General features: G+C 62.2%; 1 protein-coding gene across 5 annotated transcripts in view; it reads left to right on the top strand.

The window, feature by feature from the left end:
• ITSN1 (intersectin 1) overlaps positions 1–25,422 on the top strand; it is a 149,288-nt gene that overhangs the window by 121,773 nt on the left and 2,093 nt on the right. For 4 of the 5 annotated variants that reach the window (XM_070407249.1, XM_070407246.1, XM_070407248.1 and 1 more), the window contains 10 exons: positions 11,812–11,933; positions 12,922–13,028; positions 16,664–16,847; positions 18,370–18,468; positions 18,936–19,103; positions 20,940–21,152; positions 23,003–23,124; positions 24,038–24,120; positions 24,397–24,480; positions 25,058–25,231. In XM_070407249.1, coding sequence (XP_070263350.1) covers positions 11,812–11,933; positions 12,922–13,028; positions 16,664–16,847; positions 18,370–18,468; positions 18,936–19,103; positions 20,940–21,152; positions 23,003–23,124; positions 24,038–24,120; positions 24,397–24,480; positions 25,058–25,231 — 1,356 coding nt within the window. The remainder of the gene's footprint in view (positions 1–11,811; positions 11,934–12,921; positions 13,029–16,663; positions 16,848–18,369; positions 18,469–18,935; positions 19,104–20,939; positions 21,153–23,002; positions 23,125–24,037; positions 24,121–24,396; positions 24,481–25,057; positions 25,232–25,422) is intronic. The other variant, XM_070407247.1, reaches the window with a different exon arrangement.

Genomic DNA, 25,422 nt, shown 5'->3' with positions numbered 1-25,422 from the left:
CACTGACGCAGGTCTATTCCCTCCCGCGTGCCATGGCCTCTGTCCGCTCACAGCAGAGACGGGCCACGCAGCCCCAAACGTGCCAGACTCGCAGTTTTGTGTGTTTTAATATATATTTTTACTGATTTCAGAGAGGAAGAGAGAGGGAGGGAGGGAGAGAGAAACATCAAGGATGAGAGAGTCATTGGTCAGCTGCCTCTCGCATGTCCCACTGGGGATTCAGCGCACAACCTGGACCTATGCCCTGACCGGGAATCGAACCCTGACCTGGTTCATGGTTGTCCCTCAACCACTGAGCCACGCCGGCCGGGCTCACGTTTCTGTTTTTAAAGCAGCCAGGCCTGTGTCTAGGGGTGCTGCCCCCCAGCCTCTCCCAAGCAGCCGCCCAGCAGCTCACAGCGGAGGCCCCTCCTGCCCGCCGTGGGCACCCCACAGGCCCCTCAGCATCCGGGCCTTGGGCCTCGGAGGCCTCTGCTCTGTTTGCCGGGCCTCCCGCAGAGCGAGCCCCCAGTCTGCCCAGCAGAGGGCCAAGCCAGGGGGCCCTCCCTCTGGGCGTCACCTGGAGCTCTGAGGCCGTGGGAAGGCCCCAGGGCCTGTATCCTCAGCAACAGCTCCCAACGATGTGCCTCCAGCAGGACCCCCCACTCCTTCCCCTCCCACCCCCACTTGTCCCCACACTGTGCCAAAGGCTTGGGCGTCCCCCCGGAGACCAGGGGCCCCGCTTGCCCACATGTCCCCGGAGCCAGCCCCTGTCCCTGCACAGGGAGGGCGGCTGAGAAAAGGGGCCGCTCAGCGCGCTCCTGAGCTCATAGAAGCCGGGGCACAGCAGCCAAGTCAGCGCCGCTGCTGGGGGACGAGACTGGACAGAGTGTGACCAAGGGTCAGGTGTGGCCGAGGGTCAGGGCTGGGCGAAGGGGCCGGGAAGGCCTCTCTGGAGACATGCTGGGGGGTCGGCAGGCAGAGGTCGCGGGGAAGGGCGCCCTAAGCCCGAGGAGCAGCAAGTGCGAAGGCCTGAGGGTGGACGGGCTTCTGCCCCTCCCGCAAGGACACCCCTCTCTGACCGCTGCGCACCGTCCGCACAGCCCCCGGCTCTGCTAGTCACGCTCCAGGCCTGGGGGAGACCCAATCTCCTGGCTGGTCCAAGCGCGCCCCAGCCCCCCTCACCTGCACCCCTGTGCCCACCCCGCCTTCCTTTCCGAGTGGGGCCGGCCACCAGGAGGGCTGCTGTCACCCATGAGCCTTGCTGGTGTCCGCGCCAGGACGCACCACAGGTGGTGGTGCCCGGGGGCGGGGGAGGGGTAGGGGCCCCTTGGGAGCTGGTCTCCAGCAGCCGACTTTCGGGTCACTGCCTGGGCCTCCAGTCCAGGTTCCCGCTGCCCGGGGATCCCACAGGCCTCAGCGCCCCCTTAGGCCCCCGACCACGCGTGGGAAGGTGCACTTTACTCCCGTCCCCACTGCGGCGCCGGCCCCCTGGGAGGCAGAGGGGAGCTGGCCGCGGGCGTGGAGCCTGTTCTCCTGGAGACCCTGAGCCCAGAGCCGGTCCCCCAGGGCCCCGCGGGAGCGGGAGGGGTGCGTGGCTGGGGTCCTGGGAGCCCCCCACCCAGCCCCGCCCCCATCGGCTCTGAGCAGCAGACCCCGTCTGTCCCAGGGTTCTGTGTCCAGCTGAAGCCGCTGGTGGCCCGGCTGGAAGTGCCCTGTCACCCCCTCCGCGTGCCCATCCCCCTTCTCTGCCGCTGGCAGCCCCACTGACCAGGGACAGCCCGGGTTGACGTCCTCGTTACTCGGCACCTAAACCTGAGCGTAGGCGCTGCCCCGGCTCCTGGAGGCTCTCCTCGCCCGAGACTGAGCCCCGGGGGCCAGGCCACCCCCACTGGGACCCCCTGACAGCCCCCCACGGCTTCTGAGGACACGCCCCCGGCTCCCCACTGGGCACAGGCCGGGGCAGTGCCTGCCCTCCACCCGGTGCTGGCCGCAGCGGCTCAGGGTGGGTGTGGACAATGTGGTGGACAGTCCTGGGGTGGACAGTGTGTGGACAGTCCTGGGTGGACAGTGCGGTGGACAGTGTGGTGGACAGTGTGGTGGACAGTGTGTGGACAGTCCTGAGTGGACAGTGTGGTGGACAGTGTGTGGACAGTCCTGGGTGGACAGTGTGGTGGGCAGTGTGTGGACAGTCCTGGGTGGACAATGTGGTGGACAGTGTGTGGACAGTGTGCTGGACAGTGAGGTGGACAGTCGTGGGTGGACAGTGAGGTGAACAGTGCGGTGGACAGTCCTGGGGTGGACAGTGTGTGGACAGTCCTGGGTGGACAGTGTGCTGGACAGTGAGGTGGACAGTCCTGGGGTGGACAGTGTGTGGACAGTCCTGGGTGGACAGTGTGCTGGACAGTGAGGTGGACAGTCGTGGGTGGACAGTGAGGTGGACAGTCCTGGGGTGGACAGTGTGTGGACAGTCCTGGTTGCCCCCTCGCCCCACAGGCTCCTTCCTTCCCACAAGGCTGTGCTGTGGATGGGGGAGGGGTGCCTCCTGTGGTCAGTCTCCCCCCCAAGCACCGCGGTGGCTGAGGCCCCTGCACACACCTTTGGGTGGGAAGGCACCATCGTGTCAAAGACAAATTCCCAGAACAGGAAGCGAGCTGTTCATCCTCCAACCGCCCTGGCCACGAGGATGGAGGGCTGTGTGGTTCCCGTCTCCGCGAGAAGGTCACGGCTCGGGCTCGCCCTGGTGTTCCAAAGGGGTCAGCGTGCGGAGTGCGGGGCGCCCCGGGGACCCCGTGAGAGACGCCACTGGGACCTGCCTTCCCCCTGGCCCCCCAAGCTTCCTGCCGGCCAGGCTCACGTTCAGCGGTGCCAGGCTGCCGGGCCGCAGGGGCGCCGGGAGGATGCCCAGGCCTCGCTGCGTGGGGCGGCCTGGGGTTTCCCAGGCGACTGAGCACAGGAGTGTCCTGACAGCGGCCGCCGGCACCTCTGGGCCCCGTGTCCCATCCAGACAAGGAAGGTGGGGGGCGGTCACCCGTCCTCCCTGGCTGTGGGGTCGGGGGTCGGGTGGCAGCGCGGCCCAGGCACCCAGCGCCCCCCTGCGAGCAGCGGCCTGAGCGCCCTGCCTCGGTGCCTGCGCCTCAGCAGCCGGGCGCCCGCCACTCACGCCGCCGCCAGGACGGGCACAGCCTCCCTCCGCGGGTGGGTGAGCGCCTCACCCGGCCGCCGTCGGAACCCCTGGAAGCGTCACAGCTACGGACACCTGTGTGCACCCCGGCGGCTGGATCGGTCCCGGGCCAGCAGGGACACTGGCTTTTAGACACGCCTCCGGCGGTTCCGAGGGGCGTGGACTCGTGGGCCACAGCCTGGTCCCCCCAGCAGCTGCCACCGTGACCCTCCGCATACAGCCCAAACCTCCCTGCTCTGCAGCCTGAGGTACAACACAGCCGCCTCGCTCAGCTATTCGGAGCCTCCTCGACTGTGTCCCCCCCAGAATCATATGCTGGAGCCATAACCCTCAGTGCCTCGGAGTGGGGCTGTGTTTGCAGATGCGCCTTAACGATCATTCAGATGAGGCATCGGACTGAGCCTCCATCCTGCCTCCCGTCCCTGTAAGAAGAGATTTGAGCACCGTTGCCAGGATGGGCACGTGGGAGGGGAGGCCACGGGGGAGGGGAGGCCACGTGAGGACTCACAGGGACGGTGTGTCTGCCTGCGAGGGGGGAGGCCTCTGAGGAAAGCAGACCTGCTGACCTTGATCTTGGACTTCAGGCTCTAGGCCGAGACAATGTGTCTGTTGTCTATGCCGGACTGGGGATCCTCGTTACAGCAGCTGGAGCGGGCTGATACGTCGCCTTCCTGGCAGGTGTCACAGGGCTGAGCGGGCTGATACGTCGCCTTCCCGGCAGGGCCGGGGGCACAGGGCTCCGAGCAGGTGCTGTGGGTCAGACTCCCGCGGCCAGTTATTAACTGGGACTTGGCCGGTACCTGACTTCCCCGCGCCTCAGTTTCCTTGTCCGCTCACTGGGGAATAGCCACGGCAGCTACCGCATAGTGGTTATTGGTGAAGGTTCAAGGTATTCGTGTGGGTACAGAGCTGGGGATGGGGTGGGGGTGGGGGCGAGGGGGGTGCTCACACTCGCAGTGTTACCTCTCCTCCCTGTGCCAATGTCGTAGAGAATTTTTATGAGTTTATTTGAAACAAAACTGAAGACAATTAATTGCCGGGAAGCAAGACCTCAAATCTCCGGAGAACGAGTCTTGCAGCTTCTTTTATGCACTTACTATTCAGGAGGGAGCGTAAGGAAGAGGCCCTGGAGGTGGGAGGGGGCAGGGCGGATGGGGTTACAGGAGAGCTGGTAAGAGGGGGTGCTCTCCTGGGGGTGGCTCTGCCCTGAGGGGTGTCACTTCTGGCCTTTCCAGGGTGTGTTACCCACATGCCCGACAACAGTGGACAGGGCTTACCTTCTTTCACTAAAGAAGTTGCAGGCCTGGGGATACCGCCCACCATGACCTGCCAGTCAGGGGCTTGTGATGTATGCCTGCACCCCTTTCATCCACACCCGTTACCCAGCATCTGCTTCCCTCTTCCCCACCTGTTTTGGGCTCCAGGCACCCCCTGCTGGGACCCTCTGCTGGGACGCCCTGCTGGGACCCCTCTCTCTACTGGGACCCCTCTCTCTGCTGGGACCCCCTGTTGGGACCCCTGCTGGGACCCCTCTCTCTGCTGGGACCCCTCTCTCTGCTGGGACCCCTGCTGGGACCCCTGCTGGGACCCCGCTCTCTGCTGGGACCCCTCTCTCTGCTGGGACCCCTCTCTCTGCTGGGACCCCGCCCTCTGCTGGGACCCCGCCCTCTGCTGGGACCCCTCTCTCTGCTGGGACCCCTCTCTCTGCTGGGACCCCTCTCTCTGCTGGGACCCCTCTCTCTGCTGGGACCCCGCCCTCTGCTGGGACCCCCGCCCTCTGCTGGGACCCCTCTCTCTGCTGGGACCCCTCTCTCTGCTGGGACCCCTCTCTCTGCTGGGACCCCCGCCCTCTGCTGGGACCCCGCCCTCTGCTGGGACCCCGCTCTCTGCTGGGACCCTCCCCTCCGCCTGCTCAGCCTGACATTCGCCTCTTGAGGCCCAGCTCAAATTCTTCCTGTTCCAGAAAATATCCCCAGATGCCTCCCGTCAAAACTCCTGCCTCCTCCCTGTGCGCCAGCAAATCATCTCCTCCTCTGGCAGCCCATCTGCCTGTGCACCCAAAGGACTGAGTTACGACCACCAGCAAGGAGACCCCAAATGCCGCAGGGGCGCGCAGCGAACGCAGAAACACGGGGAGCAAGAAATCTCGCGAGTGTAGACCACGGGCCCTGACGCCCCGGAAACTCCGGTGTCGGTTACGCAGCCAGAACGCCGGCCTTTAATGGAGTCAAGGACCCGCACGACGGAAATCAGGCGCTGGCTGGCTCCCCCGTCGTGTCATTCCCACCACTGCTCAGCGCCCGCGGCGTGTGGACGGGGCGCTCCTTCCTGGGAGACGCAAGCTTGTCGGGAACCACGTGGCCGTCGGAGCCTCTGCTTGTGACCGAGCAGCGGAGGGCAGCCCAGCCTCAGGGCCGGGGCCCCAGGACAGGCTGGAGCGGGTGCGGCCCCCCCAGCTCCCGAGACCCCCGCTGGCCCCAGGCCTAGGGGTCCCACCTCTGCGGCCTCCAGGACTGACCAGGAGCTGCCGGCCGCACGGCCAGGATCGGAGTCGGGGAAGGAGGCCCAGACAGACCCAGGCTCTGGGAGGACGAGGACCCGTCCTGCTCATCCCCCCGACGGGGCCCGCAGCCCTGTCACCGCAGGAAGGCACAGGCCCACAGCTCAGGGACCTCGCTCACAGGTGGACAGCGCGGGGACCACAGCCCCTGCCATGCATCCCTCCCCCGCGGCCTCCCGGCCTCTCCTGCCCGACAGGCCGCCTGGGCCCGAGGCAGCAGTTGGGTCCATTTCTGGGGGAGCCAGGCTGGCCTTGAGGGGTGGGCTCGCCTGGCAGGAGAGACGGGGCCGAGGCCCGGCTCCTGCAGTCAGGCCACCCCTGGAGATGCCCTCCGTGTGGACGGGCGTTCCTGGGACCAACGTCGGCTGACCTGGGGGCACGGAGCCAGAGGCGGGGCCACAAGTCCTCAGCGACTGCACGTCCTCCCCTTAGAGATGAACCGTCGCCTGGCCTTCCGCCTTGCTGGTCCCTGCGGCCTCTGCATTCGCCTGCGCACTGGCCCCGCACCCCGGCCGAACAGCCGGCCGCCCGGCCCTGCGGAAACCCAGCGCGAGTCAGGCCTCGGGCCGAATCCTCCTCCCTGGGACCCCCAAGTTCTCGGAGTCTCATGTGCTGCGCTGCCCCCCCTCCCCCCACCCCTCCCCCACCCCTCCCCCACCCCACCCCCTCCCCCCAGCCGCAGGCCCATTCTGCACCGTTTGCTAATTTAAACCTAGCTTTCCTGTTGCGTCTCGGGGCTGTGAGTGACCTTGAGGCCAGGACACTGTGGTGCTCGGTGCTCATCTCTTCTCTCGGACTCTTCACGGGGACGTGATACGTATTCATCCACCAACGTATTGTCTGTTTGGGCCCTTTTGTAACAGGAACTCGGCCTGTTTATTTGCTCTGCTCGGTGGCCAGCTTGCTGTGGAGCTGGCTCCGTTTTCAAAATTATGGTCATTTTTGGGAAAGAACGTGGACTGATGGGCGGGGCCCGGGAGAGGCCGCACTCACTCCTTACCCGATGGCTTCGCGTTCTTCCCGCTGTCGGCAAGGAGCGCGCGTCCCAGGTCGTTTTGGCGATAAAGCGGTTCGTTTAGAGCAGGCTGCTCCTATGAACATGGTCCCATTAAGGGGACAGGATGGCCTTTTGGGGTAAGATTTCCCCCCACTTTTCTCCAGGGCCCCAGCCTCCACTCCTTCCCAAGGGGCCGCACAGCCCTGCCCACTCGGTGAGGGTGTCTGACTATACGGAGTCCTGAGGGCCAGCTCGCAGGTGAGGGATTTGGTGTGGGCTCTGCGTGGGGTCATTTTAACCCTCTGGAGCAGCGGTTCTCAACCTGTGGGTCGCGACCCCTTTGGCGGTCGAACGACCCTTTCACAGGGTCGCCTAAGACCATCCTGCATATCAGATATTTACATGACGATTCATAACAGTAGCAACATGACAGTTATGAAGTAGCAACGAAAATAATGTTATGGTTGGGTCACAACATGAGGAACTGTATTTAAAGGGCCAGAAGGTTGAGAACCACTGCAGTCTGGAGTGAGCTGCAGTATGGTCGCAGCTGTGAGCGGCTGCAGTTATAAGAACCCCAAACGCCAAGATGCGGGGAAGTCCCTGCTGTCCTCAGGCCTCTCGTGTTTCTCTGGGGTAGGGAGCCTGCAGCCCACGTTCATTCTGGTCCCCACAGGAGGGCGGCCTGCCCTCCAGCCTAAAGAAACCTTCTCCTTGACAGGACTTTCCCATTCACTCTGCTCCGAATAATGGGCTTTTCAAACTCCCTTGTTTTTTTAAATATTCAGTTTTCAAAGGAAGGATTTTTTATTTTTTTTAGTTCAAAGTGCCTATTTCAAGACTTTTATGGTTCTCCTGGTCCAGCATTTAACAGCAAGATTTTTAAAAGCATCCCTAGCCGGTTTGGCTCATTGCATAGAGCGCCGGCCTGCGGACTGAAGGGTCCCAGGTTCGATCCCGGTCAAGGGCACAGGCCCAGGTTGTGGGCTCGATCCCCAGTGTGGGGTGTGCAGGAGGCAGCCGACCAATGATTCCCTCTCATCATTGAAGTTTCTCTCTCCCTCCCTCTCTGAAATCAATAAAAAATATATTTTTAAAAAGCATTTTAAACGCAGCCCCCGCGGGTCAGTGCAGGAGCTGACAAGGTTATCCAGAGCCAGCCTCGTTGGTGCATGCCGCCGAGACGGACCCCCCAGATCTTGGCTTTTCACTGAGCTCTGGGGCTTGGGGAGGCCGTCTGGCCACGCCCCTGTCTCCAGGCCCACGGGACTGGGAGGTGGGCGAGACGGGGTGGAATGGTGGGGCAAGCAGCCACAGCCCCCAGCCCCGCCCGGCCCACCCCAGCTCCTTCAGCTCTGACGTGGGCTACTGGATGGAGGGATGACTGTGTAGTCCCCTCGAACCGCTAACCCGCCCTGGGCAGCAGGCCTCCAGGTCACCAAGAACTGGCCCCAGTGGCCCGAACCCGGCCAGGCCGCCTGCTGCTGCTCTGGCTCTGAGCTCAGAACTGCACGTGGGAAGCTCGGACCCTCAGAAGAGCTTCCGGAACCAACTTCTCCCTGTCGTCCTTCCTCACAGGCCTGTCCAGTTCCCCCTCGCGTCCTCGGCTCATCGCAACGTCGCTGCAGTCGGCCTGGGCTGGTTGGGTGGTCACCTTCCAGGGATGTGACTGTTTCTCAGGGGAATGCTGTTGGCATTGGGGGTGGGCAGTGCTCTCTCCTGGGCACGGCAGGCCCCCTGGCAGTCCTGGTCCAGGCCACCAAGTGCCAGCCATCAGCTCTAGTCAGATGACCCCCAGGGGTCCATGCTCAGCCTGGGGCTGTGAGGGTGCAGCACCACCTGCAACCTGGTGGGGCAGCACTACCTTCACCCCGTGGGAGGGCAGCGCCACCTTCATGGGCGGGGGGTGGGGGTTGCAGTAACCCCCACACCTGGGGACCACTGAGCCCCACGGGGTTCTTAGGTTACACTCTGCAGGCAGGGACTCCTTTTCCGTCATGAAGCCGCAGCACCCAGCAGTTAGCGCCAGGCTGGCCGGAGGACATCGGTAAATACTTGTCGAATGAGTGAATGACACCCAGGAACAAGCTTGAAGGGGCCGGTGAACCCTACAAAACTGTGCACGTATGTGTATGTTGTGTGTGGTGTGCACGTGTGTATGTATGTGTGTGGTGTGCACGTGTGTGCGGTGTGCATGCGTGTGCATGTTGCGTGTGGTGTGCACACACGTGCATGTTGTGTGCGGTGCGCACGTGTGTGTATGTTGTGTGTGGTGTGCACGTGTGTGTTGTGTGCGGTGGGCACATGTGCGTATGTATGTCTGTAGTGTGCACGTGTGTGCATGTTGTGTGCGGTGTGCACGTGTGTGCATGTTGTGTGCGGTGTGCACGCGTGTGTGTTGTGTGCGGCGTGCACGTGTGTGTATGTTGTGTGCGGTGCGCACGTGTGTGTGTTGTGTGCGGTGTGCACGTATGTGTATGTTGTGTGCGGTGTGCACGTGTGTGTATGTTGTGTGCGGCGTGCACGTGTGTGTGTTGTGTGCGGTGTGCACGTTGGGTGCGGTGTGCACGTATGTGTATGTTGGGTGCGGTGTGCACATATGTGTATGTTGGGTGCGGTGTGCACGTGTGTGTATGTTGTGTGCGGTGTGCACATGTGTGTATGTATGTGTGCGGTGTGCACGTGTGTGTGTGCGGTGTGCGCGTTTGTGTATGTATGTGTGCGGTGTGCACGTGTGTGTATGTTGTGTGCAGTGTGCACGTGTGTTTTCCGGGACAAGAGTCCAGCGCCCATTACGTTCTCCAGGGGAAACTGACCGACAGGACACTTGGACACGGGTCCAACCAGGGCCCGGTCCCGCCGTAGTGTCCCTGCACGGTGCCTGCCAGGTGGGTGTAGGCCTGCAGCCCGACCCACGCGCCTGTGCCCGTGGCAGGGGGGCACGTCCTGAAAACCCCGGGAGCTCACACCAGTCCCGGCCCAGGGCTGCCTCCTGCCCTTTAACCAGAAACGGCCCTGGGCCTGGGCCTGGGCCGCGGAGTCACTAGCAGGAAAGTGTGGCGAGAGCAGAGGCGAGCCTGTCCCCCCCGACTCGAGGCTATTTCCTGGGGCGTGAGCCTGTCCCCCCCGACTCGAGGCTATTTCCTGGGGTGTGAGCCTGTCCCCCCCAACTTGAGGCTATTTCCTGGGGGCTGTCCGGGGAGAGCCGGGAAGCGGGGGCCTGGCCGGCTGGGCAGGCAGCCGGCAGAGGTGGCTGAATTCTCGCCTCCATCCCAGCTCCTTGCGGAGGCGACTGTTTCAATAAAGCACAACCGACGCCCGAGGCCGGCAGAGCAGCCGCCCGGCGGGGGCTGACACGTCCGCAGACACGGAGGTTCCTGCTGGGCTCGTGGCGGTGGAATGAATGCCCACCGTGACTCTGAAAGGCCTGGGTGGATGGGCGCGGACCATGATGGCTGTCTGGCTGCTTCCCTCTGCCTGTCCCGGCCTGTCCGTTGGGGTGAGGAGCCACCGCATTGCAGAGGGTGCGTTCGGCCTGGGAGCTCCCGGCCAGAGTTCACCCCCAGCGCAGGGAAGCCTTTGCCAGGAGTTCCATGACCTCACCCGCCCGGAGGCTCAGTCCGTCTGCAGGAGCTCCCAGCACAGACCGGGCCAGCCTGGGCCCGGCTCCCGCGGGGGAGATGGAAACTGGAGGACCCCCTGCGGGTCCAGAGCCGGCTCCTCCAGCTCCCGGCCCACAACCGTCACAGGAGAGCTGGTCACATGGAGGACTTCCCGACCCAGACCCAACCCCAGGGCTGAGCAAGCGCATTCTAACCGCTCCCAGGCCATGCGGTCACGGTCGCTGCTGGTCCCTGTGAGGGTTTGTGCCCCATGCTCCAGGGCGCCCCTGGTGGGGAGAAGGGATGAGAACAAGTGAGCGGGACCGCCCATCCCCCCACCACACAGGAGCCTCCCAATCTACTGTACAAACCGGATTTCTGGGATGAAAGGAAGAACCGCTGATAAAAGGGAGGTGACTCTGGCTGGAAGGTTCTCCAGAGAACGGAGCCACCCCCTCATTCCAGTGGCGGTCATGGTGCGGCCTCTGCCCACAGCCCAGACCTCCAAGGACCAGCGAAGGGGGCAGAGGCAGGGGCGCCCCTCAGCCCTCCCTGGTCTCGGGCCTGGCCTGGCCTTGGGCACCCCGTGTGCAGCTGGGGGGTTCCCCGCTCTGCCTGCAGGCTCATGGCAGGCGTCCGGCCGGGGCCTGGCCTGGCCTGGTCCGGGACAGGGCACCCAGCCTGGAGGGTCCCCAGGCCATCGGGGCCTCAGCACAGGGTCACCTTGTCCTGCCTGCAGCGCAGACCCAACACCAGGGTCTAGGGCAGGGCCTGGCGTTGGGGCAGAGTGTCAGGGTGGGCTCTGGGCGCCACCACCGGCTGAGAGCCGCGGAGCCTGTCTCCTCGCCTGAGAGTCGAGACAGCTGGTCTCTGTGAGCACAGACACGGCGCCCGTGCCCGGCTCCCGCACCCGCCCGGCCCGGAGCCCCTCTCCCCACGCGGAGGTGGCTTTGGGGGCAGCAGTGAGCCTGCGGGGCCGGCTGACGCTGTGGTGACAGATGACCACAGCTGGTGGCATGGCCTGGCCTGAGACAACAGGAACGGATGCCTCGCAGGGCTGGACAGAGAAGTCCACAGTCAGGTGCAGGCAGGGCCTGTCCTCCGCAGGCTCCGGGGAGAAGGTGTGCCAGGCCCCCGCCCTGGCTGCTGGCGTCCTGGCTCGTCCCTGCCTTGTCCCTGCCTCCGACGTCCAGGGCGCCCTGTCTGTCTGTCTGTCTTCTTGTGCGGACACAGGGGCGTTGGACTGGGGCCTGCACTGATTGAGTGTGAGCTCATCTGGACTGTAGGCCGTCTGCAAGGTCACCCCCCAGTGCCAGGGTTGGGACTTGAACGTATTTTCAGGGTTGGGGGTGGGCGGGACGGACACATGTCAACCCACCGCACCTGAGAGTGAGGCCACGGCCCAGCAGCTTCGAGCCCCGGGGTCCTCACTGCGGAGCTGCCCCCCCCCCAGGCTTGACCTAAATTGTCCCGATGGTGTGTTTTCCAGGGTGCTCAGACCTCCACCTCCTGGATATGCTGACCCCCACGGAGAGGAAGCGGCAGGGATACATCCACGAGCTCATCGTCACAGAGGAGAATTACGTGAACGACCTGCAGCTGGTCACCGAGGTAACCGCTCCTGGGGGGAGGGGACAGGGGGGCCTCTGCCTGAGCCACTTCCGGGTGTTTGGGGAGCACCCGGACAGTCAGCCACGCGGGAGAATCTGACCCAAGAAAGGAGGTTACACTCTCACCCGTGGCCAACTCCGTGTCCTGTCCACGGAGGGGCCGGGACCACTCAGGCCCAGGGACACGCGGGTCCGTGTGGAGTCGTGTGGGCAGAGACATGTGAGCTGGGAGTCTGGGCTCAGCCACCAGACAGTCGCTGCCACAGGCCCAGGCTGCTCCCCGGCCCCGGGTTGGCATCGTCGGGCTCTGTCGCGTCGTTCCCAGGGCTGCGTTTGCCCCGAGAAAAGCCTGTTTCCTCCAGGTCCCCACGCACCCCGTCCCAGACGAATTCTCCTTCCTCTCCCCCGGGAGCCCTGAGCGCGGCCCCGGCACCTGCCCTGCGTGCCGGCTCTGTCACCCACCCTGTGTGCCGGCTCTGTCCCCACCCTGTGTGCCGGCTCTGTCCCCACCTGTGTGCCGGCTCTGTCCCCCACCCTGTGTGCTGGCTCTGTCCCCACCTGTGTGCCGGCTCTGTCCCCACAGGCAGAGGCCCAGCAGTGCAGTCTGTCCCAAGGCCGCAGGGCTGCCCCCCTCAGATGCCCAGGGAGTCACTCTCCGCCACGTGCATCTAAGTCCCACTGTGCCCTGTGCCCTGTGCCCTGTGCCCTGTGCCCACGCCCTGTGCCCTGTGCCCTGTGCCCTGTGCCCACACCCTGGTGGCAGGTCCGATGGTGGGCGGCTGCGTCCAGGCCTCAGCTGTGTCCTGGGGCATGTGGGCTGCTCCTCCACACTCCAGGGCCCCCCTTGCAAAACAATGCAGACCTGCTGGGGACCCCCCTCCCCGCCACCTGCTTCTGCTCGGGGCTCCCCCGGGGCTCCCCGCTCTGAACAGGTCTGCGTGGGCCCAGCTGGCTGACCCGCTCTCTGACCCGCTCCTCTCTGCCTGCAGATCTTTCAGAAACCCCTGATGGAGGCTGAGCTGCTCACAGAGAAAGAGGGCGCTATGACTTTTGTTAACTGGAAGGAGCTGATTATGTGTAACATCAAGCTGCTGAAGTAAGCCTCCTAACCCCGCCCGCCTCGCCTTGCCACGCTCCGCACGCTGCGCGTCCGTCCATCCGTGTGTCTGTCCGTCCGTGTGTCCGTCCTGCGCCCCGCCATGCATGTGCCGCTTCCTCCTGCCTTGTGCTCACCTCCACGCACCAGCACCGTCGCTCTTGCGGCTCTCACGCTTTCCAGACACGCCCCCCTTTCCAGGGCACAGGGTCTTCACTGACTGTGGGCCACTCGGCTCTGCTGGCTGCTGGCTGCATCCGGGCGTGGGGCCCCCACACGCCCCCCTCGGACCCGTTCCCACAGGCGAATGTCGGGACATTCCGGGCCCCCGCAGGTGGAGACGGTGGCCTTGGCCCTGGCCTGAGACCTGGCACAAGACCTGGCCCGAGCACTGCTGACTTTTTATTCCCAGGCGGTTCTCAGAGGCAGTGGCCAGGAGTAGGAGACCTGCGGCTGGAGCCCGACTCACTGCACTTGGAGCCTCGGTTTCCCCACCTGTACAGAGAGAGGCTTGGGTTACATCCTCACCAAGCTCCCTGCCGGGCCCTCACGTGGCACACTGGCTGGGACCCGGGTGGCCAGCGCAGCGGCCAGTGGGGAGCCCAGGCCTCCCTCCCCTGGGCCCGACGCTCAGCCCCGGGTCTGCCCATCCCTGAGCCTGCGGTCACGTGGTCACAGCGGCTTTTCCTAAATGTGGTCCCTGTGTTGTCCTGACAAGTTCAGGTCCTGCTTCCTTGCGGGTGTGTGCGAGGGACAGGGACGCAGAGAGGAGACTCAGAGCTGGCCGCGAGCAGAATGTGCAGCGTCTGCTCTCTGTTCTAGGCAGCCATTTCCAGCCGGGGCGGCGGGGAGGAGGCTGCCACAAGGATGTTTAAAACATGCGACACCCGACTCTTTAGTCAGGGGCGCTGACCTCTTTTCCCTCAGATTGTCAAAGAAAAAGATGACAACAGCCCGGCTGGCGAGGCTCCGTGGTTGAGCGTTGACCTTTGAACTAGAAGGTCAGGGGTTCGATTCCCGGTCAGGGCACCTGCCCACGTTGCCGGCTTGATCCCAGTTGGGGGCCTGCAGGAGGCAGCCGATCAATGATTCTCTTTCATCATTGATATTTTCTCTCTCTCTCTCTCTCTCTCTCTGAAATCAGTAAAAACATGATTTTATTTTTTTTAAAAAAACACAATAGCTGTCCGGTGTGAATCAAAATTATACCTTTTTATTTTGTCAGATTGGCAAACGTATACTTTTTGGTGTGTCCCAGGGTTCCGGTAACTAGTCCATGTGCCGGAGGGGAGAGGAAGGCTAGAAACCCTGCTCAGAGGAAAGACACAGAATCGAGGCAACCCAGCGGCTGGGCTTCAGGGGAAGAACTTCCATCCCCTCCCTGAGGAGGGGCCTGTAGAGGGGAGGGGCTCGCAGACTGCTATTCCCGCTGCCTGTGTCCCTGAGCAAGTCACTCCACTCCCTGGGCCTCCGTGTCCCCACCTGTAAGGGGGGACAACAGTGACACCCACACACAGTGTTCTTATTGGGGCGCCTGGTGGAGAGTCAGTGCTGGGCTTGGGCCCTTGGCGGGCGCTGCCTTCTCGCCTGGCGCAAGGGGGTGAGGTGACCCTGGAACCTACCAGTCCTGAGCCTGGAGGGTTGAGACAAGCTGTTCACAATAGACTCAGAGGGTTTCTTGGGAAAACAGACCTGCAGGTTAAAGAGCCTTTTGCTTGGACAGCTCTCCGTGGGGGCGGGGAGGGGGTGGGCGTGTCCCCAAGGGGTTGGCCCACAGAGGCGGGGCTGGAGTGACTCCCCAGGCCTTTCTGTGTCTTCTCTCCCTCCACTCATCCATCCATCCACCCATCCATCCACCTACTCATCCATCCATCCATCCATCCACCCACCCATCCATGCATCCACCCATCCACCCATCCATCCATCCACCTACCCATCCATCCACCCACCCACCCATCCATCCACCCATCCATCCTCCCACCCACCCATCCATCCACCCATCCATCCACCCATCCATCTATCCATCCACCCATCCATCCATCCACCCACCCACCCACCCATTCCATCCATTCACCTACCCATCCATCCACCCACTCATCCATCCATCCATCCATCCACCCATTCATCTACCTACCCATCCATTTACTCACCCATCCATCCATCCACCCATCCATCCACCTACTCATCCATCCATCCATCCATCCATCCATCCATCCATCCACCAATCCATCCATCCACCTACCCATCCGTCCACCCACCTACCCATCCATCCACCCATCCATCCACCTATCCATCCATCCACACCCATCCATCCACCCATCCATCCATCCACCCATCCATCCATCCATCCATCCACCCATCCATCCATCCATCCACCCACCCACCTACCCATCCATCCACCCATCCATCCATCCACCCATTCATCTACCTACCCATCCATTTACTCACCCATTCATCCATCCATTTACCCATCCATCTACCTATCTATCCATCTATCCACCTACCCACCCATCCATCCACCTACCCATCCATTTACTCACCCATCCGTCCATCCATCCACCCATCTATCCCTCTTCCCCCATGATCACTAGGGTAGGCAGAACACACTCAGGGCCTCACCTGCTATGGTCCTGCCCTCACAGTGCATTGCTGTCCTTGCTGTGTGAGAAGCTCAGTGCCCTTTCCTACAGTCCAGTGTTGGGGTCACGTATTACAGGTGGCAGGGATGGCCCTGAACACGCAGACTGCAGCCGGACCCCAGAGCAGACACCGCCAGGTCCTCCAGGCCCTCTTGGCTGCCAGGATACACATGTCTGGGTCCACTGGTCTGTTAGCGTGTTGGGCTCCTCTCTTCAGAACTCCTCTCCTCAGGTTAACGTCAGATTAGCCGCAGCGAGGGGGCAGTGAGTCGGGCATCATTCGTACTTGGCCTTGTGGAGTTAATAGGAATGTTTTCCTGTGGTAGCCGATGTGCCACCTTAGTTGTGTGCTATTTAGTCTGAGAGTGAGCCTGCGTGTCCCCTGGCCACCGTATTTCCCTTAGGTGGGATTGGCCCCGAAACAGGCTCTCTCAGGGCCACACGGGCTGCGTCCTTCCCCACAGATGACCTGTCAAGGGACATGTTGACACAGGGACCCTGTCTGAGTGACTGAAGAACGGATCCTGTGTTTGTCCATTAGAAAACTTGATTTATGCCTAAGAGCCAGCAAACAGCTGTCACATCCAAGAGAAACGCTCCGATGACCCCCGTAGCACTAGACCAGCGATGGCGAACCTATGACACGCGTGTCAGAGTTGACACGCTAATTCATTTTTTTGGTTGATTTTTCTTTGTTAAATGGCATTTAAATATATAAAATAAATATAAAAATATAAGTCTTTGTTTTACTATGGTTACAAAGATAAAAAAATTTCTATAGGTGACACGGCACCAGAGTTAAGTTAGGGTTTTTCAAAATGCTGACACGCCAAACTCAAAAGGTTCGCCATCACTGCACTAGACTCCTGTCTTTCTCTGTCCCTGTCCCCACATAGGCCCTTCAGTGGCCCTTGGGCTCCTGTCCCTCACACGCGTCCCGTTTCTGTCCGGGCGGACAGCGCGAGGGCGGGTCTCACCTGCCGTGTCTCCGCGCAGAGCGCTGAGAGTTCGCAAGAAGATGTCGGGGGAGAGGATGCCGGTGAAGATGATCGGGGACATCCTGACGGCCCAGCTGCCGCACATGCAGCCCTACATCCGCTTCTGCAGCTGCCAGCTCAACGGGGCGGCCCTCATCCAGCAGAAGACGGACGAGGCCCCCGACTTCAAGGATTTTGTCAAGGTCAGGAGCGGGCTGGGCGGGACCCTGCCCCCAGCGGCCGTCCTGGGCCACTGGGTGTGTCCGGGGCTAATTCAAGGCAAAGTTCTGCTAAGGAGCTGCTGTCCAGTTGGCGGTGGTGTTTGGATTCAGGGTTAAGTTCCCCGTCTCATTCTCAGGCCCCGGAGGGCGGGCAGGGCCCGGGTCTCCTGCTCCGGTTCATCCGGGAGCCTCTGCTCTTGGTTGTCTCTGCCCTTCGCCTGGAGGGAGCGGCCTGCAGCCCCAGTGACCCTGTTCTTGCCCTGCCTGGTGCTTCCTGATGGGCTCGGACCCCAGGCAGCCAGTGGGGGGCGTGTGACGTGCCAGGGCCTCTGCCTCGGGGGGAGCAGGGGTCTGGAGACCTGTGCGTCCTCGGGGGGATGTAGGGAGGTGCTGCTGGTCCCTGCTGGGCATGTCAGCCTCACCACCTCTCCCAGAGGAAATAAAAACGAAGGGGATAAATAACGTCTGTTAAACGGGCAGGTTTCGCTGAATAGAGGACATGCTGATGATGACTCGCTGTCTTTGCACCGATGCCCGGGGGCAGGCGTCCCTCCTCCCAGCGATGTGTCTGAGGCCCCTCCCTGCCGGCTCTCCTCGGCCACAGCATCGCATGTGTTTGTGGGTCCTTCCCTCGGAGTTTCTCTACATTAAAGGCTGCTGTTTGCGTGGGGCGCTGTGAAGTCAGTCCCAGGGGAGCAGTCGGTCTGGGGCTGCAGGCTGCAGAGCGGGGCTGGGCTGCCGGGTGGGCGCCATGGCGGGTCCTCCAGGCACAGGCTGGAGGAGCTCTCCCCCGTGCCCTTGACCTTCAGGGAGATGCTGACACCGGCCCAGGGCCCAGGGACAGAGCTGGTCGTCCCTCCTCGCCTCCCCCCCCCACCAGAAGCTCTCCAGCCTCACCCCTGGGGGTGTGACAGGCCTTTGCTGCTGAAAGAATGGCGCCTGCCACCGGTGCAGTGCCCACAGTCCCCAGCTGGGCGGCCATGGTTACGCCGGTGCCCTGAGAGCCGTCACTGCCCCCCTCCCAACCCCCCCGAGTCCCCCTCTCCAACCTCCCCCCGTGACTGTGGAGAGGATCACTTTGGGGACAGAAGGACTCTTTCCTCCAGATAAATGGACAGAATTGGCACAAGGGACGGAAGAAAGAGGTGGGGAGTCCATGGGGGAGACACCCGCAGGCCCCGAAGCCGGAGTCCTGACCCCTGACCCCGGGCGTGGGCAGGCTCCACCGCACAGCCAGCGGCACAGCCCGCGGCGTCCTGGGGCTAATGGGGCATTTCTATTCACCTCGCACTGGGGACTGTTCGGGAATTTTTGCAAATATCCAGGAGAAATAGTCTCTCCTCTCCTCCCTGATGAGGAACCGCGAGCCCCTGGGAGGCACCTGGTGGCTGAGTCACCGCAGGTCCTGGACCCGGGGACGGCCAGGCGTGGCCCGCCCTCCCCGCGGCCGCTCAGGTAAATCAGGCCGGCGGCTCGAGCGCCTTAAGGAAACCTCTCCCCTCAGAGGCTGGCCATGGACCCGCGCTGCAAAGGGATGCCGCTCTCCAGCTTCATCCTGAAGCCCATGCAGCGGGTGACCAGATACCCCCTGATCATCAAGAACGTGAGTGCGCCCCGTTTCCACGGCGGGACGGCTCCTCACTCCGGGCGCCAGGGCCATGGCGTCCGGCCGGCGCCCCCCTGCCCGTGGGTGGAATCGGGCACCAACAGGGGTTGGAGCATCTGCGCTGTTTGTCCCGGAAAGAGCAGCTGTTTATCCCGAACGAGCTAATAATACTCGACCTTCAGCCGAGCCACCAGGTGGCTTTGACCTTGAACTTGGAAGTGAGAGCTGAGACCTTGATTCTGTCCCTAGTGCAGGCTCGGTGCCACTACCCCTCCCACCCCAAGTGTAAGTAATGTGGCAGCCCCGTCCCCCCGTCCCCCCGTCCCCCAAGGGGCCCTGCCAGCAGGGAGTGGCCGCACCCGCCATGCCCTTCCCGCGTGGCGCCTCTGCCGTCCTGGCCCTCAGGACAGCGAACCTTGGGCGCCCCCTCCCCCCCCAACGCTGTGCTTCGGTCTCCCCTGCAGATCCTGGAGAACACGCCCGAGAACCACCCCGACCACAGCCACCTGAGGCTCGCCCTGGAGAAGGCGGAGGAGCTGTGCTCCCAGGTGAACGAGGGGGTGCGGGAGAAGGAGAACTCCGACCGGCTGGAGTGGATCCAAGCCCACGTGCAGTGCGAAGGCCTGTCCGAGGTTCGCCGCCTGGCGGGGTGGGCATGGGACCGGCCCCGGGCCCGCTGACCCCCGGCAGCCAGCCCGAAGGGGACAGATCATGGACCACCCCCTCTCCAGCCCACAGCTCTCGCTACTTCTGATGTGCTGTTGAACCCATCCACTGAGTTTCTAAATTCCAGTTACTCTCTTTCCTATTCCCAGCAGCTCTATTTATTTTCTCTGATTTGCTGGTTTCTTTCTAGTGTCTTATTTCTTGCACAGGTGCCTTGCTCCTCGTTTATTTCCTAACACATTTTAACGCCAATCCTGTGTGTTTCCAACCCGACAATGCCAGTACCTAACGTCATGGATCTCTTTGTCTGCTGTCGTGCTCGCCCTCTCCACAGGCAGTGCCGTTGTCTGTGCTGTGGTTGTTGTTGGTGGGCTCAGTGTCCCTCAGAGTTTATCTGTGGGATCTTTGCAGTCAGGGAGCTGAAGGGCTTGTGCTTCTGGAGAGAGATGCTGGGTGGAGCATCTCCCCGAGGCCCGAGTGTGGACACCTGGGGACTGTGACACTTGCCTGGATCATATTGCTGCCTGGGCATAGCTGTGGCCTTCCTCTCCCTCAGTCTTCCTGCTGCTGTCAAAAAAGGAGGCCTTAGTCAGGTTGTTCCTGCCTCAGTCTTCCTCTGCCCCTTCATAACCTGCTCACATGAGATGATAGAGCCAGGGGTGGCAGAGCATGAGATGATAGAGCTAGGGAGGATGATAGAGCGGGGGGGGGGGGATGAAAGAGCCTGTGTGTGTGTGTGTGTGTGTGTGTGTGTGTGTGTGAGAGAGAGGGGGGGGTGATAGAGCAGGGGGATGAAAGAGCCTGGGTGTGTGTGAGTGATAGAGCACAAGATGATAGAGCTGGGGGGGGGGATACAGCATGAGATGATAGAGCCGGGGGGTGAGAGAGCCGGGGGTGAGAGAGCCAGGGAGTGATGATAGAGTCATGTGGGGGTGATAGAGCTGCATTTTAGCGCTCAGGCCCATCTCTTAAGGTTTGGGAAGTCGCAGGGGGAAAGTTGTACTCAGTACCAGTGCGTTGGATGAGGTTGACTCGCACCAACGCAGTGTTTATTCTGCTTGGCTTTGTGTGAGGCATCACTCGGCCCCCTGAGTGTTGCTCTGCCCAAGGTCTTCAAAACAGGCCTTTAAAATTTGTTTTAAATTAAATTTATTGGGGTGACATTGGTCAATAAGATTGTACAGGTTTCAGGTGTACAATTCCAGGGTGCATCATCTGCATGTGGCATGGTGCACCCACCACCATAGTCAGATCTTCTGTCACCATACGGTTGACCCCCTTTCCCTTCACCCCCCCTCCCTGCCCTGCCCCTGTCGCCCCCATACTGGATTGATGAGCATTTGTTTGTCTTGTTTGCTCGTTTGTTGTTTTAGGTTTTTATGTCCCACACGTGAGTGAGATCCTGTGGTTCTTGACTTTTCCTGTCTGACTTATTTCACTCAGCACAATAGTCTCTTTTTTTATTCATTTTATTTTTTTTATTGATGTCAAAGAGGAAGGGAGAGGGAGAGAGATAGAAACATCAATGATGAGAGAGAATCATGGATCGGCTGCCTCCTGCACGCCCCACACTGGGGATCGAGCCCGCCACCCGGGCCTGTGCCCTGACCGGGATGGAACCATGACCTCCTGGTTCCTAGGTCGGTGCTCACCCCTGAGCCACGTGGCCGGGCCAGCACGATGATCCCAAGGTCCTTCGGGCCCCAGATCCGATGCAGCAGGTGCTTTCAGAGGCAGAATCGGCAGCCTCCGCCTGACCCGCCTCCCTCCTGCCTTCTCTGGGCTTTGTCTTCCTTTCTCAGCAACTTGTGTTCAACTCGGTGACCAACTGCTTGGGGCCACGCAAGTTCCTGCACAGCGGGAAGCTCTACAAGGCCAAGAGCAACAAGGAACTGTACGGCTTCCTCTTCAACGACTTCCTGCTGCTCACACAGATCGTGAAGCCGCTGGGCTCCTCGGGCACCGACAAGGTCTTCAGCCCCAAGTCCAACCTGCAGTACAAGATGTACAAAACCGTGAGTCGCACGCGGCGGCGCGTCCGGGTGCTGTGGGCGGCCGTTCCCAGGAGCGTCCAGGGGGGCCGTGGCGTGGAGGAGGAGGGGAGGGGAGGCCAGGGTTCGGGTGCCTGCACGGCCACTTCCGGTACAGGCGTGCCCGTCTTCCTGAGCTTCTCTTGTTGACCTTCACAGAAATTGTGTTGTTTTTAAAAATATATATTTTTATTGATTTCAGAGAGGAAGGGAGAGGGAGAGAGAGATAGAAGCATCAATGATGAGAGAGAATCATGGATCGGCTGCCTCCTGCACGCCCCACACTGGGGATGGAGCCCGCAACCCGGGCATGTGCCCTGACCAGGAACCGAACCATGACCTCCTGGTTCATAGGTCGATGCTCAGCCACTGAGACACGCCGGCCGGGCTGAAATTGTGTTTTTTATAAATTGAAGGCAAGACCCGTCCCCTCCCCCCCGAGCAAAAAGACCACCACCTGCTTCATTGCGGTGGTCGGGACCCACCCACACGGTCTCTGAGCGGTGCCTGTGCTCCCAGGAGGGGCAGCGCTCAGGGCAGTGGATGAACATCCGTTAGCTGCCCAGTGGCTGCTGCGGGCCCCCCAGACCCGACGAAGGCACACCTGCCCTGGCGGGGCTCACAGTCAAGTGTGCAGATGAGGCGGGCGCAGGAGAGGTGCCCACCTTCCCCATATCCCGGGTCCCCCTCCAAACGGCCCCAAGGGAACTTGACACATCCGTGCCCCCACATTCAGCCAATCAGAACAGTCGCGGAGCGGGGTGCCCTGAGCTACTCGTTTAGTCTGCTCCCACGTGCCCGCTGTGCTGCGTGTCTTATTGTCGCGGGACACTGTTTTCCCACAGTTGGCCTCGTGGGGTGTTCTGACAGATGAGTTTTCTCTGCATCAGCATTAGCCCAGAAGAAGAACAGTGTACACACCTACATCTCCCCTAGCAACTGTATATGGAAATCTTTGGGGGGATTGCTTGGCGGTAAGGCTGATGGAGGCTGTTCGCTGCAGGAAAAACTGACAGGTTCTCATTCAGAAGGACTTAGCAAGACCTGCACGCCCGGCTGGCGGGGCTCCAGGCTGAGCGTCAACCTACGAACCAGGAGGTCACAGTTCGATTCCCAGTCAGGGCACAGGCCCAGGTTGCAGGCTCCATCCCCAATAGGGGGCGTGCAGGAAGCAGCCAGTCAATGATTCTCTCTCGTCATGGATGTTTCTCTCTCTCTGTCTCCCTTCCTCTCTGAAATCAATAAAATATATTTTTAAAAAATACCTGCAAAATGGGGAGTCCCATATTTATAACCAGAGGCCTGGTGCACGACATTCGTGCACTCGGGGTGGGGGTGGGGGTCCCTCAGCCCGGCCTGCGCCCTTTCGCAGTCCAGGAGCCATCGGGGGGTGTCTGACTGATGGCTTAGGCCCACTCCTAAGCCGGCAGTTGGACATCCTTAGTGCTGCGGAGGCGGGAGAGGCTCCTGCCACTGCCACTGTGCTCACCAGCCATGAGCCGGCTTCTGGCTGAGCGGCGCTCTCCCTGTGGGAGCACGCTGACCACCAGGGCGCAGCTCCTGCATTGAGCGTCTGCCCCCTGGTGGTCAGTGTGCATCATAGCGACCAGTGAATCCGCCCCTCGGCATATTTGCATGTTACCCTGTTATTATATAGGATTTGCTACCTATGAAAGTTGATGTTAACACAGAATCATTATTCTGGTAGCGTTTACTAGAACACGCGCACACACACACACACACACACACACAGACACACACACACAGACGCACTCAGAGTTCACCGGAACACAGATGCCGTCTGGTTTTTATAATGCCCGTGCATTATTTTTCAGCCCATTTTCCTAAATGAGGTTCTAGTAAAATTACCCACCGACCCATCTGGGGATGAGCCCATCTTCCACATCTCCCACATCGACCGCGTCTACACCCTCCGAGCAGAGAGCATCAACGAGAGGTAAGAGCCGCCGCCTCCCTGGCGCTGGGCACCGGGTCCCGCCAGGTGCAGCCCACGTGGGGCATTTCATTAGCCAGCAGGCCCCACACTCCCCATCCCGAGCCTCAGCCTCTGGCTTGAGGGGGCGGGCAGGTCCTGGCCTTGCTTCTAGAGCCCCAGGAGGTGGACACGTGCAGGAATGTTTCCAAATAGACACTCATCTGCTAGGAGTTCCTGGGCAGGAGTTTTCATTTCTTTGAGATGAACGAGCAGCTCAGGCCTCCCAGGCGGCAGGAAGCAGAGGAAAGCGCCTCAGGGGTTAACAGCCCCCTCCCCCCACCCTACTCCTGTGGACAGACATTCTGGACCCCGGAGCTGCGGGCACTTTGCTTCAGTGTCTGCCTAGAGCCAAAGGAAACAGATCGGCTTCTGGGCGGAGCGGACACAGGCCAGAGCCTTCCAGGGAGCGTGTGCCACGCGGAAACGGGCCGGTTCCGTGCAGGGAGTGTGAGCCACGTGGAAACGGGCCGGTTCTGTGCAGATGGGCCTGAAAGATGAAGGCTTGCCCGCGGTGTCCGCCCCTTCATGGGATGTGGTCCCTCTTCCCTGACGGTTAGGGAGCCAGAGCCTGTCGAGCTGGCCGAGCGGGCAGGTGTGTGCTGCTCCCGGAAGGCAGGGGCGCAGCCATGGCCCATGTCGCCCAGGGAGCGCCCAGGACACCCATTCCTCCCACGGGCGCCATGAGGTCTCGGGAACATCCCTACACGCGCCCCTCGTGCCTTCCTGCCCACGGCAGGGTCACTATGAGCATCACGCGGCGTAACGAACTTGCTCTCCGAGCCCGTGTTGCTGGGCCGAGTGCAGCCGAGCCGGGAGCTGCGTTCGGACAGCCGGAGCCTCCCGGTCCTCCCCACCTTCCTGTCTCTCCTTCCAGGACGGCCTGGGTGCAGAAAATCAAAGCGGCTTCCGAGCTCTACATAGAGACGGAGAAGAAGAAGCGGGAGAAGGCGTACCTGGGTGAGGCCACTGCCTGCCTGCGGGCCCTGGGGGGGCCGGGCCCTTAGAGCGGAGGGTGCGCCTGTGGTGGGGAGGGGGGCCGGGCCCTGAGAAGGTGGAGGTGGGGGAGGAGGGGAGTGGGGTGCAGGATGGGGAGCGGCAGACTCGGGGAGCCAGACAGAGTTTAAGGCGAGGAGGAGGGTCCCTGAGGGGGCGGGTACCTGAAGTGCGAGGCCGCAGGGCGGAAAGGGGTCCGCTGTTGATGAAGCGTCCGGGGCTGCCTTCTCCGCGTCGCAGTCCGTTCGCAGAGGGCGACGGGGATCGGGAGGCTGATGGTGAACGTGGTGGAAGGCATCGAGCTGAAGCCCTGCCGGTCCCACGGTAAGGCCCCGGGCGGCCCCTGCACCCACCACCCGGCCTGTCAGATGCCATTTCCCTCGTCCCGCGTTGCCCTCCGGAATGGTTTCCAGCACTTGCTCCGAACCTGTGCTTTTCCTTGACTCCTTCCCACCGTCTGCCCTCGGGGAGGCCCGCACGGGCCGCAGTCTCGGGCAGAGCGAGGAGGGGCGGCCCCGTGCCAGTCCCGCAGGGCGATGTGCTCTCAGTTTAAGTGATGCCGGTGCAGGAGCTGCTGCCGGTTCTCCAGCCTCTGCCACTTGTTAAGCGTGTAGTGAGGGAAGAGACATGGCTGCAGAGGGCAGGGCTGCCCACGTGACGTGACCCGCCCAGCTCCCCGAGAGCCCGCCCTGCACCCCGAGAGCCCGCCCTGCACCCCAAGAGCCCGCCCTGCACCCCGAGAGCCCGCCCTGCTCCCCGAGAGCCTGTCCTACTCCATGAGAGCCCGCCCCTCGCCCCAAGAGCCCACCTCATGCCCTGAGAGCCCGCCCTGCACCCTGAGAACCAACCTTGCGCCCCGAGAGCCCGCCCGGGTGGGAGTCAGCAGGCCTGTTCGCTCCAGGGAAGAGCAACCCCTACTGCGAGGTGACCATGGGCTCCCAGTGCCACATCACCAAGACCATGCAGGACACCCTGAACCCCAAGTGGAACTCCACCTGCCAGTTCTTCATCCGGGACCTGGAGCAGGAGGTGCTCTGCATCACCGTGTTCGAGAGGGACCAGTTCTCCCCGGACGGTGAGTCCCCGCCCCTCGCTCCCGGGCCGTGTGCGGCGGCAGCCAGGCTTGGTGGGCCCTGGGTTCCCTCTGGAGAGGCTCAGCCTCCTCTGCTGGGCGCTCGGAACAGACACAGCGCCTGGGCCTCAGGGTCCTGGTACTGACAAGCACCTGGGCCGGTGCTTCCCCAGAGCAGGTGGCTACAGAGGCCG

The sequence above is a fragment of the Myotis yumanensis genome, unplaced genomic scaffold (assembly GCF_028538775.1).
Source record: "Myotis yumanensis isolate MYYU_CA2020_CCGP unplaced genomic scaffold, mMyoYum1.0.hap1 SCAF_2, whole genome shotgun sequence".
In the NCBI taxonomy this organism is placed as follows: domain Eukaryota; kingdom Metazoa; phylum Chordata; class Mammalia; order Chiroptera; family Vespertilionidae; genus Myotis; species Myotis yumanensis.
Note: the sequence above shows the minus strand (reverse complement) of the source record. Positions and strands in the feature narration are given on the sequence as shown.